General features: G+C 38.1%; 1 protein-coding gene across 2 annotated transcripts in view; it reads left to right on the top strand.

Moving 5' to 3' along the window:
- LOC147899368 (uncharacterized) overlaps positions 1-3,357 on the top strand; it is a 49,763-nt gene extending 46,406 nt beyond the window's left edge. For both annotated transcript variants that reach the window (XM_087378300.1, XM_087378299.1), the window contains 2 exons: positions 2,043-2,266; positions 2,504-3,357. In XM_087378300.1, coding sequence (XP_087234426.1) covers positions 2,043-2,266; positions 2,504-2,771 — 492 coding nt within the window. In that variant the 3' untranslated portion in view covers positions 2,772-3,357. The remainder of the gene's footprint in view (positions 1-2,042; positions 2,267-2,503) is intronic.
- Positions 3,358-12,648: the final 9,291 nt, after the last annotated feature.

Here is a 12,648-nt window from a genome sequence, read left to right as displayed (position 1 = left end):
GGAAAGGAAAGGCATTGAGGAGTTATGTTTATGTAAAGGACAGTCTGTTTGCTAGTTCTTTGCCTATTTACATGCCTTGATGCTGGGGGACTGCTGGATGAGACAGTCAGTAAGATGTGGTGGTGTATTACTCAGTTCAGAGTTTTGAGAGTTTGTTGTGGAGAGACTGCAGGTGTTCAATTGATTGCATGTGTGAAGCGATTGGAATACCACTATAGAAGCTTACTGTGTGAACAATCCACAAAATCTAGCCCCCACTTTTCAAAAGCGTTTAATGAAAGTATAGGGTGTAGTGGGAGCTGGGGACATGCATTCCGAGTCATGCCAGTTTTTTGGTCAATGTGGCAACCACCTTTCAAAGGTTTACGTATGAACCCCTATATGAGGGGGACAGAGGTCAGTAGACAATGGTAGGAAGTGTTATCTGGCAGTAGGTGAACTCCAGCAGCATCAAATAGCAGCAGTCGGGTCAAAAACTGTCAGGTCAGGGTCGGCAGATCTGAGTCTTCTTCAAACACCCAGTCGGGCCATTTGGAGACTGGGTCGGCCATTTTGACAAGGGATCGATCCCTTCCTCCTCCCTTATATAAAGGGAGGGTCCTTGCACTATCCATAGCAAACACTGTGGACTGACGAGTGTGTAGAACTTTGCCTTCTGTGAGGTCTCAGCAGTGCATTCTTCTTTGATAGCTGTTTTTACACAGCGCCTTTGTTGGAAGAGTTCAGCTCTCTCGTCAGCAGTTTTTCCCACATTTGTGGGAGAATAAAGCCTTATTTCTTTCTCTCCTCTCTGCTATTTTCTGAGTGAGGCTTTCGATTTGTGAGTGCATCTATAAGTTTGGAAAGAGGTTTCTAAATCTATCTGCTGTGTTAGAGGCTCAAGCAATGAGGCCTCTAGTTCTAGCAGTTCATTGACCAAGCTCGTAGTTCTATCCTCTCTTGGTCACAGCTACTCGCGGTCACAGGTGACTTCTCCCATTGGCTGAGTACATCCTCACCCAACTGATTTGGGACTGTCTTATCTCATCTTTGGAGCCATTGTGTTTCACCACTTGGTTTCTGGAGGATCTCTAGGTGTCCTATCATCGTCAGACAGCAATATGGTCTCCCCTTGGTGCCATAAGTTCATAACTTCTTCATATATGGCTCCCCGTTTCTTTGAGATGCTCTGCTCCTTCCAGTACGGTATGGAACCAATGCCTAACTTCGTGATCCGCAAGTCCTAGATGGACTTAGTGCCTCTGATGCCTTAACTCCTTTGATTCAGTCCCATGGGCATCCCTTAGACTTTGATCTCAGAAATTGTCATGTCTTTGAACCTGTAATATCACCACACTTTGTGGTATGCGATGTCACCTCGTCTTTTGGACTCCAATCTCACCTCGTTTGTAGGCCTCCGATGGCAACTCGTATTTTGAGCATTGGTGTCACCTCCTCTTCTTGGGCTCTGATGTCATTCGTCTTCATCTTAGTGTTCATGACCTTAGATGCAGTCAGACTTTCACAGCCTCCCTATGATAGGTGGCAAGATATAGAAGCTCGTTTTCAAAGATGATGCTGTTGGAGACATGGAGAAATCTGCATTGAGTCTTGAAACAGACTTAAAAAAGAGAGGGTAATGTCATTATAGATTCAAAGTTGTGCTATTAAACTATGGTAGATTTTTTTTGAAACGTGATATTCTTTTCATGTCAGAGGCTCAGGAACAGGAACTTGAGAACTACACTCATTTCTGAGTAGGTCATGCACCTTAAAGGTTATTCAAATATGTGAGCACTGATACAACTTTCACAGTCACAAGATTACCAAATTGCTTAGCTTGAAATTAATCTGTAATATACTATGAGATAGAACCTTAGCTCCAAAATGAAGTTCAACAAGTAAGAGCATGCAAGTGTGGATGCCCAGGTAAACAATTTGGAGCCTCAAAGAGTAATGTTGGCCATTGCTTTAATGAAATGCACAGATTGATGGACCTAAAAAAGGTAAAATGTTTTCAGATTCCTCAACAATATACTTTAGCTTCATTGGTTGTGCTGTAGGCTGTGAGTCAAAGAAGGGGATCTGATAGACCAGATGGTGAAGAAACTTTGAGCATCAAGATTGTTGCTGATTTGCGTCAGCAGATTAGGCAGTCTCAAAGGTATACAGCTGCCCTGGATGGAAGACTTGAAACAATGCAAGAAAAGAGAGAAGGTCTCAAAAAGCAGCTTCAGGAATATGATCAGAGCATACTGAAGATGGCCAACCAACAGGATCATATGAGGTGATGTGAAGGATTCTGTTTTTTAATCTGCATCTGATATCTTGCCACTTTAAATGGTGCAGAAAACTTTGACTTCCTTGCGATTGTGCGGAGCAATCCCTGCAAGTTTCTGTTCAGTATCAAAATAATAATCTCTGTTTAAAGTTTAAACCAATTAGGGGGCAGCAAGCGTTCTTTGTCATTGTGGTGTCACCTATTTAAATGAATGACTTCAATAAAGATTGTAAATGGATGCAGGTTGAAGCTGACAGAGGCTGGTGCTAACAAAACCAGTCAACTTCTGGCTACTGCCCTGCAGCAACGTATGGTCAAACGGCATCGTGAGTTCAAAGCAAACAAATGGAAGGTGAAGATAAAGCTGACACTTGAAGAAGATTTACCTGAATCCCACAGAAAATGCGTTGTCTTGCATGAAATGGTGCAAAAGTTTTTAAAGGATATTCCAGAACTACAGGCGAAATTAGACATCATTGCTTTACAACTGGACCTAGTAATTAAATTGTGATGCTAGCCTCCAGACTTGTCAAGTTGGCATCGAGGAAAGAATACATTTTGTAAATTTCTCCAGGGCAAATGTTAAGTGAGTTCAGTTGGAGGCATACTTTTAGAACAAAATTTTAAGATACCACCTAACTGTGTTAACTAGCCACCATAACTAGGCTTCAAGAGAAGGCGGCGGCTTGGATTGTCCAAATTGGGCCTTTCTATTTGGTGACCCTTGGTCTGGTAAGAAGGCTCAAACGGCAGCTCCCTTGACTCCCACTGCCATCAGGATACGGATTATTAAGTTGAGAGCTCGGTTTAAAATCTCGATTGGTGGTGGGGTACATCATTGCTTGGACCCCACAAATAAGTAGGTCTGGGATTGGGTTTCAGGGCAATCTTTCTCAGACACAGCCACATACTTGAAGTGATATAGATAGGGCATGTTCCTCCACCTCAACACTAGAGAAACGAATCAAGCACACCCCCTTTGTATCTCAGCACTCATTTGGTGTTTACCCTCCCTTGGTTCCCCTGGTACCATTGTTTCACATTCAAGGACAAGGAGGCGATGCACCACATCCTGCACTTTTTAATTACTCTTGTTTCCCCAGGTGCGTCGGGATGTTCTTGGTTCTATTGATACTGATGTGGCACTATCAACAGCATACAATAGCTGCAAGCAGGTTCGTCAGAAGGGTGGTTATCAAATTATTTTCTGCTCATCACATCAAATGCTCTTCTCCTCAACTACCTTCATATCAGTCCAAAGGTCCACAGGTCGTAAAAGGAGCTTCAACCATCGTGTATATTTCTTCTTCTTCTTTTGCAAGAGGACTTCTATCAAGTATGAAAGAAACACCCAGAGCAAAGCTCATGGGGAAATTACATCATGCAATCATGAGAAAACATAACCGAAACAGGGCAAAATCAACCTCTTGTAAGAGAGGTAGAGAAAATTCAAGGTTGAGGCTGAAAATGCCACCTCAACTTGTGGGTATTCCAACAAGAACGGCAAGCCGCTCCATTCTTTGATGAATATTGTCCTCCTGGTAAAGGCTGCCCATGAAACCCCTGCATACTACCCCAAATGGCCATCAAAGTGTGTACTACATTATGGCCAATGTATGCACTGAATGGACGTGGGAACCATCTAAAGTCTCTATGCATCTGGATCTCCAAATATGCCACGTTGCTATGCTTTCCAGAATCTCCCAAGAATTGTCTACTAGGGCAGTGGTTAATGCGGATAGCCAGGAATGTCATCCAATGAACATGACTCAACCAAGTGTCATCGAACCGAAATAGTCCAAGAAGAGTCATGTCTCTCATAAAACAATTGAGGTTCAGAGAGAGAGAACCATGCTACCCAGCCCCAGGTCATGAAGAAGGGAGAACACGTAAAAGTACTTAATAGCCCAGCGATCCCTTTCCAAATGATCCTCACGTGTCTACAGTCCCATAAGCAATGTTGAAGAGTGTGTAAAAGCAGCAAATGCATGTGAAATCTATCCTAAGCTACGAAGCACTGATCCACATGACCTACGACCCTCACAGGTTGAAATGAAAAATGCATAAGTATATTCTTAATAGATTTGGACAGCTTGCTCCCAATGTGGATATCAAAGACCAAGGCATCCCTGTCTAATCCTCGAAGTCCTTTGGCTTGAAGTGGAATCCTTGATCTCATGAATGCCTCCAACTAAGTAGACTTAGGAATGAGGTCTATCACGTGGAAGAGCCCAATCCAAGGATGTGGTTGCATCAATCTGTTGGGTTCTTGCTACATTCCCACTAAGGTGACATACTGCCTCTAGTTTGTGAGATCGAGAAGCTTTTGAAGATCTTCCAGAACCCATTGAGCAGGCATGACCTCTCGTCCATATAGACCACTGTAAATAATGAGATGTACCAAGTGCTTTGCCATGCTCATCAAGTATACTGTCATTTCACATGACAGATTGTCTATCAATCTCTTCTTGAGAAGTAAGGGAAACTCTCTTAAGAGTACTCCTAAGGCTGGCCCAAGCTTTCAAGATAGTTGCCATAAGGAGGAGAGAGTCGTGAGATGGGTTGAGGTGAAGATCCATCTAGCACTATCCATCCAATCTCCACTTGAGGATAGAGAGCAGGATTATATAATTCTAACGAAAAAAATATTTCCATGATTCTTGTCTTGACAAAAGTCCTCTAACCACAACCTGACATAATAATGCTCTGCTCTGCAAGTCTGGGTCTATTATATTGAGGCCTCCTTTCTTTGTATCAAAGTCTCTCAAGCCATCTGGCTTTGGTGTCTTCCAAACCATCCAATCCACTCCAAAGAAAATTTCGTATAGCTCTTTTTAACTGTGTGACACAATCTCTAGAATAACACCAACAAGAGTAGACAAGTCATGTCGTAAGCCAATAGGACCTGGTTGACCTTGGGTTCAAGGTAAAAACCCACTACCTTAAAAGAGAGGTCAAGTTTGGTGTGTTGAGGAGGCTTGCATGGCTATGGGACAAAGGTCTAGGACCCCTGTAACTAGTACATCCCATGTTGATGCATGGTTTGTTTTGGTATCTCATATGGTATTTGTTTGTTCTAGCTTACTTTGTGTATTATTCTCTACTTCGTGTGGTTGTTTTACATTGTTATCTATGTTTACTTACGAATCATTGTGTGGCTGTTGTAGGTTGCATTTTGCTACTACTTGTGCTTGTGTCAGCCTAACCCTGTGAATTTTGATTGGTTGGCTTGGCCTTGTGTCATGGCCAAACTTTGTACTTGGTATTTTGCCAATAGGGGGATCATTGGCATGTTGGCCCTCATCGCTCATGGCGTGTAATTAACTTATTGAGCAATTGAAATGTGAACACACTATTCAAAATTTTTGGACTTTCTCTCTTGGTTTGGACTTTTTTTTGGAGCATATCCTTTCCACTCAACTTCACTTAGTGAGCTAAAAAATTGGGTTTTTTGAGCACTTAATGGGTCACTTATATACAAATATGGCCTTATTAAGCTAGTAAAAAGTCAAGTGGTAACCTCTAATTTTAAAAAAAATGGCTCGCTGAAGCTATAATTCCCAAACTCATGCATGGTGCCTCCATCCAATAACTATAATAATAATAATAGTAGTCTCCTAACTCAAGTTCAATTTTAACACTATGAAGTGAAAATATGACACCATATGAAAAGAGTTTGTTGAATTCAACATATAAGTGGTGTATAGATACACCATTTAAAAAAAAAAAAAGAGTTTGTTGAATTCAATACATAAGTGGTGTATAGATACACCCTTTTTTAAAAAACAAACCATACAATAAATTATCTTATTGGTGGTGTATAGATACACCATTTGTATGGAAAAAAGCATACAAAACATTATCTTATGCATCTGAATCTCGTTATTGGTGGTGTATAGATACACCATTTGTATGGAAAAAAGCATACAAAACATTATCTTATGTATCTGAATCTCGTTCAGAGTCATCAGACTCATGTAATGTATTTGAGCTTGATGGGTCAAGTCTTGCCAAATGATGTTTAATATGGACACGACTTGGATCAGGGATTGTGATACATTTTTCAACATTGTATCCATGCTTCTTTTTAAAACTTCGTGTCCTCGATTTCCAGCAATGAATAATGCTACTGACTTCCACCTCTGTTAATCCCTCATTATTTGGAACCCATTCACGTTTCTTTTGCAAGCATCCCTCATAGAGTTGTTTTATTGTATATCTTCTCGGGAGATTTTTTAATGGCTTTGGTTCATACCATAAAGCTGTAAATGTTATAGGAGTTCCCTTGTCATCCCTTTCTATCTTAGTAACCTTTGCAACCCAAATTGGGCCACCTTGGTCATCCAACTCTGAACCCGGATCACATGCCCAAACTGCAACAAATAGACCCTCTTCAATCTCATTACATGGTATAAACTCTGGTAAGGGTTTGTCTCCCTTCCTGCCACAATATTTTCGAGGTAAAAGGCATTCCTCTGCTTCCTCCATATCTACTAACATATTTATATCCAAAGGAAAACTTGGTGACCTAGCTTGTTCCGGCCAAAAGGATTCAGAGTATTCAATGCTCATTAAGTTTTCTTGTCTTTCTAAAGATTGGATAAGTGCTTTAGTTGATTTAATTGTCTCCAAATTCTTAGTTGATTGCTCAGGATATTTCTGCATTCATACTTTGAAGATGTTTAATGAAGGCTTTCAAGCCTTTCATTTCATCTATGTCAAGTGATTTGTTTTTTGCAAGAACAAATCTAGTTTCCTCCAATGGAATTATTCGTTGTAACAAAGCATATGACTCACTCCATAAATGATCTCCATCTACTGAGTAGTGCTTCCATTGCATCACTGGAATATTGTTATGCATGTGAAACCGAAAGTAGTGTGAATTTGTGTGTCCTATTAGGGCATCATCTCCTGTTTGTAAATGTGGCTCTATAAATGCTCTCCAATCTACCATCCTCTCTAAGATAGCCACTTCTGATTCTTCCTTACGAGAACCTCCAATTTTTTTCCCAATTCGAAATAGCATATCCTCCATTGTCAAAACATCCATTGCCTTCAACTCACCAGAGATAACACTGAAGATTTGATCTATGTCTTCATGTGTATGGCCGACAAGAAGAAAGCCAACTTCCACTTCTTCAAATATTTTCAAACCAACCAACATAGAGCATAAAGCAAATATATATTTATTCTTGTTCTCTCTCCAACAATTATCAGCTTGTATTCGCAATGTGTTAGGCAAACATCCGCGAGCATCTCTGACCTTTCTTATTGCTTTCATGATTGATGTAACAACCTGGTTACTATCATGGTCATGCAAACTATCAATCCATACATCACAAAAGATTCGGTATCCATGTACTAATACTCCACACAAGTGTGTTTTTAGTCCACGTTTGCCCTCCAATGCCGGTGGGATACGTCTATATCGTGGCAAAGTGGTTGTATTCTGGTCCATGCCATCAATGGTGATGCACATGGACTTATTGACATGTGAAATAGCTGCCTCTCTCCAAGAAGCATACAACTTTCGAGCATCCTGCACATGACGTAAATGGATTGATCGCCATTTAATATATCTTCCTCGCTGCTGCTCACATTTACTATGTTCAATGGCATTTTTTAATTCATCACATGTCTTACATTTTGACATCCTTTGCTTTGATGGTGTCTTGACATGGCAAAAATCTCTACGCCAAATTTTGTACAAGGTTGATCGTGAAATCATGCTCTCGTCTCTGTCTTGTAAAGTTTTATTGACAGTCTCTAGGACGACCTTCTTTGTCATTCCCAAAGGAAGATGTTGTTGGCATTCGACACGTCCATCTAGCATTGTTTGTTGAAGATGAGGCTGCGGTAATGCATGGTCTTCGAGAACTTGCTTTAATGTTGCGGTTGCATTTATAGTGCTTCCATGGCATTTAAGCTTGTACGTATTTCCATGAATTGTATGAATAACTTTTTCTTTCACCTCTGCCCAGATGGTCCAATATGTGCCATGTGATAGTCCAGTTAACCATTGATATCCTCGATTGCAAATGGGTCTCCCATTAACCATGGGTTTCAATCTAGGTTTACAGTGTCCTGTGCTCAAATCTTGATTAGTGCCTTGATGAAGAAAGCATGAAAACTCTTGAAGAAGATAGTTATGTCTATTAGGCGCTGTCTTACTCCAAATACCAAGGCGTATGGCTGCACAATCATCTTTCCCAACTTTTCTAATGCAAAGTCTCTTGCAACAAACTCGCATAAGCATCCTTTCCATATTCTCCTCGGATAGCATCACATGTCTCTTTGGTTCTGGAATTGATGCCATGATTCTTCGCCTCTTCACACTCACATACTTTCTTTTTGTAAATAGTGTCTTGCGTTTTCTAGTTGTAAGACCATCAAACCTCGAATCCATTTCCCTTGAATCTTCATCTTTATAATCAAATGCTGTGTAGGCTTGAGAATTATTTGATACCTTATAATATCTTGGAAATGGCAATCTGGTCGACATGTTCATTGATGTCAATTTGTTGCTAATGCCTCTTGAATTTTGTGGTTGAACTGTTTCTCCTTCGTAACTCAAGATTCTCCCATCTATATTCTCTGGCATGCTAGCAACAATATTCTCAGATTCTCTGTCCCTTTTGCCTTGTATTCGAGTGGTAACATCATGATCATTGTCACTAATATCATCAATTCCTGTTATTGCATCACTTATCCCATTGATCTTTGCGTGTATTTTTCTTTGTGGTCCCATCTTATTATTTTCAACACATCTTCTGTCTTTTATATCAATAAGCATGTTTGAGTCACTTGCAGCACAAGACAAGTCTTCTATACCAGTGAGCCTGTTTGAGTCACTTGCAACACAGGATAAATCTTCTATACCAGTGAGCCTGTTCGAGTCACTTGCAACACATGACAAGTCTTCTATACCAGTGAGCCTGTTCGAGTCACTTGCAACACAAGACAAGTCTTCTATACCAGTGAGTATATTTGAGTCACTTGCAACACAAGAAACCTTTTCTGCATCAACATCTGTTACTATAATGTCCTCGATACCTGTGAGCATGCCACTATGATACTCTTGATTACTACTATAGCTTCTTATCAATTTGGATCCCATTTGTGTTATAGTCTTTTTCTTCTGATAATATTCTGTTGTGTCTTTCATGACATTGAAGGAAACTGTCTTGGGCAAACTTGATTTCAAGAAAGCTAACCCCCATTTACAAGTACTATGAACTTGTAGTTGAGACGTAGTATTATGGACGTCTAATTGTGAAGTACTATCCATTGCATTTTGAATGACACCTGCACTAGTCAACTTAATTATCTCCACTATACAGAGAAAACTCTGAGCATAGCCCTTAAAGTTGCCAATTGCTAAAACTTCTCGGAAGCGAGATAACATCTGTACTTTTTCCCCCTGGATATAAGTTTTCTTGATATCTTGAAAGTATGTCTTTGGAACAATTTCGTCTTGGTCCCAGAGTGTTCTGTGTGCTTGCATATCAAATATATCACATTGTAAGATATCTCCCAATGTTTCAAAGTCTCCATGTGGATATTTTAAATGTACTTCAGGATTTACAACGTTGGTGATTATCACTACACATCTTCTCTCACCACAACGTTGAAAATGACACACATTCATAGGATCAAGACTATGAATTCGTCCAAAAGCCACCACTTCATTCTTCTCATATAACACCACATCCATACCCTCTGTTAGGGTGAATACCTGTTTTATGTATAAAAGTAAATTAGCAACTCAAAATGAACATTTAATAAATAGTCATTGAGCTTATTATTACTTAATAACTTCTATATCAAAACTAGCAGAGAAGGCATTAACCTAAACCCTACATCCTAAACTTTAAATAATTAATACCAAAACATCTTAACCACCGTAAATCCTAAACTTTAAACATTTAATTCTTAAACCCTAAACCCTAAATCCTAAACCCTAAAAATATAATCATAAACACTAAACCCTAAACACTAAATCTTAAATCCTAAGCCCTAAATCCTTAACCCTAAATACTAAACCCTAAACCCTAACCCTAAAATACAATCAAAATGTTATGATTTTTCTCGATTTGTGCAACATGTTAGATATACCCCCAACTCAAGCAACACGTTGGGGGGTATATCCGACCTGTTGCACAAATCTAGAATTTTCTCGATTTGTGCAACAGGTCGGATATACCCCCCAACCTGTTGCTCAAGCAACAGGTTGGGGGATATACTCGCAACCTGTTGCTTAAGCAACAGGTTGGGGGGTATATCCAACCTGTTGCACAAATCGAGAATTTTCTCGATTTGTGCAACAGGTTGGATATACCCCCAACCTGTTGCTCAAGGTTGGGGGGTATATCCGACCTGTTGCACAAATCGAGAATTTTCTCGATTTGTGCAATAGGTTGGATATACCCCCCAACCTGTTGCATGAATCAAGTTGGATATACTCCAACATGTTGCACAAATCGAGAATTTTCTTGATTTGTGCAACAGGTTGGATATACCCCCAACCTGTTGCACAAATCAAGAAAATTCTCGATTTGTGCAACAAAGTGTTTTGTTTATAGGTATGATACATTGCAAAGGCTTTACTTTAAGTAAGTATAAGTCTACCTAGTCAAAGTATCCTACTGATTAGGGACAAGCACATAGGCTAAAAGCACACTGATTTTTTACATTCATGCTGCATGGTGTATCAAAAGGTACGATCCTTTGCAAAGGCTTTACTTTAAGTAGTTACAAGCCTACCTACTCAAAGTATCCTACTGATTAGGAACAAGTACATAGGCTAAAAGCACACCGATTCGAAGAAGTGATGTATGCACACTGATTAGGAAGAAGTGCATGGTGTATGAGAAGAAATGAAAAAGTATTTGATAAGAAATATTCGAAGAAATATATATTCCATATCATGGACATTCTAAGAAATATGTATTCCATATCATGGATACCATGGATATCTGGTGCTTGCTAAAGTAAAAAAAAATGATATGGATGCAATGATACTGTAGTCTTCTAGATTCTATGGTTTTAAATACCTACCTTACAAATACATTATCTAATTTTGCATTCTTTCGACTAACCAACAAGTATTATACACATGGAATCATGGATATCTGATGGTTACTAAAGTAAAAAAATGATATGGATGCAATGATAGTGTAGTCTTCTAGATTCTATGGTTTTAAATAACTACCTTACAAATACATTATCTAATTTTTCATTTTTTGACTAACTAACAAGTATTATACATATGGAATAAAAGCATACATGCTAAAAGTAAGTGTGTAAATTTTAATATTTTCTAAATTTTAAAATTAATTTAATTCTTTTATTGACTACTTTTTAAAATTGAAAGGTTATTAGTATATAATCTACATAATTTTAAATGTTATTAATGTATAATATTAATTATTTATATATTTATTTAAATTTATATAATAATTAATTTATATTTATATTAGTTTTTAAGTTAATAATGTATAGAAGAGCAATATATTCACTAATTCTTCATTGTTTTAAGACTAAGTATTATATAAAGCACATATGCTAGAAGATCTCCTTTCAATTTTTTTCTTAAATTAATGTATTTATATATTTATTTATATAATAATTATATAATATTTATATTAATTTATAGATTAATAATATATATTTTTAGTAAAATTATATTTTAACATTAGTTAATAAAAATTTAATTTATTATATTATGGGATAAAAATATTATAAATGGATTTCTTATATTAATAAAGTGTAGTGAGAAGAGTTTTTTGAAAAGATTTATGATTGAATTTTGTTTTGAAGTTGTTGCGTACGCAATAGGTAGGACATTTGAGTGGTTTTGAGATTGATAGAGATATTTGTAATAACGTGTAGTGAGAAGAGTTTTTTGGAGGATTTGTGATAAAATTTCGTTTTGAAGTTGTTGCGTACGCAATAGGTAGGGAGGTTTGAGTGCTTTTGAGGTTGAGAGAGAAATGTGTTATAGATTTTTTTTTTTTAAAAGGAGTTTTTTGGAGAGATTTATGATTGAATTTTGTTTTGGAGTTGTTGCGTACGCAATAGGTAGGGAGGTTTGAGTGGCTTTGAGGTTGAGAGAGAAATTTGTAATAGATTTTTTTTTTTGGTTGATGAGTTTTTTTGAGAGATTTATGATTAAATTTTGTTTTGAAGTTGTTGCGTACGCAATAGGTAGGGTTTGAGTGTTAAATTTTGTTTTGAAGTTATTGCGTACGCAATAGGTAGGGAGGGGTTGTGAGAGTTTGAGTTAAAGGAAAATTTATGGAAAAAAAGATTTAATGCTAAAATGGTTTTTTAAGTTGTTGCGTACACACAAGTTTTTTAGAAAAAGATCGGATTTGAAAAAAAATTCA

The sequence above is a fragment of the Dipteris shenzhenensis genome, chromosome 8 (assembly GCF_047967505.1).
Source record: "Dipteris shenzhenensis isolate YYH24624 ecotype China chromosome 8, Dip_SZ_1.0, whole genome shotgun sequence".
NCBI lineage: Eukaryota > Viridiplantae > Streptophyta > Polypodiopsida > Gleicheniales > Dipteridaceae > Dipteris > Dipteris shenzhenensis.
Note: the sequence above shows the minus strand (reverse complement) of the source record. Positions and strands in the feature narration are given on the sequence as shown.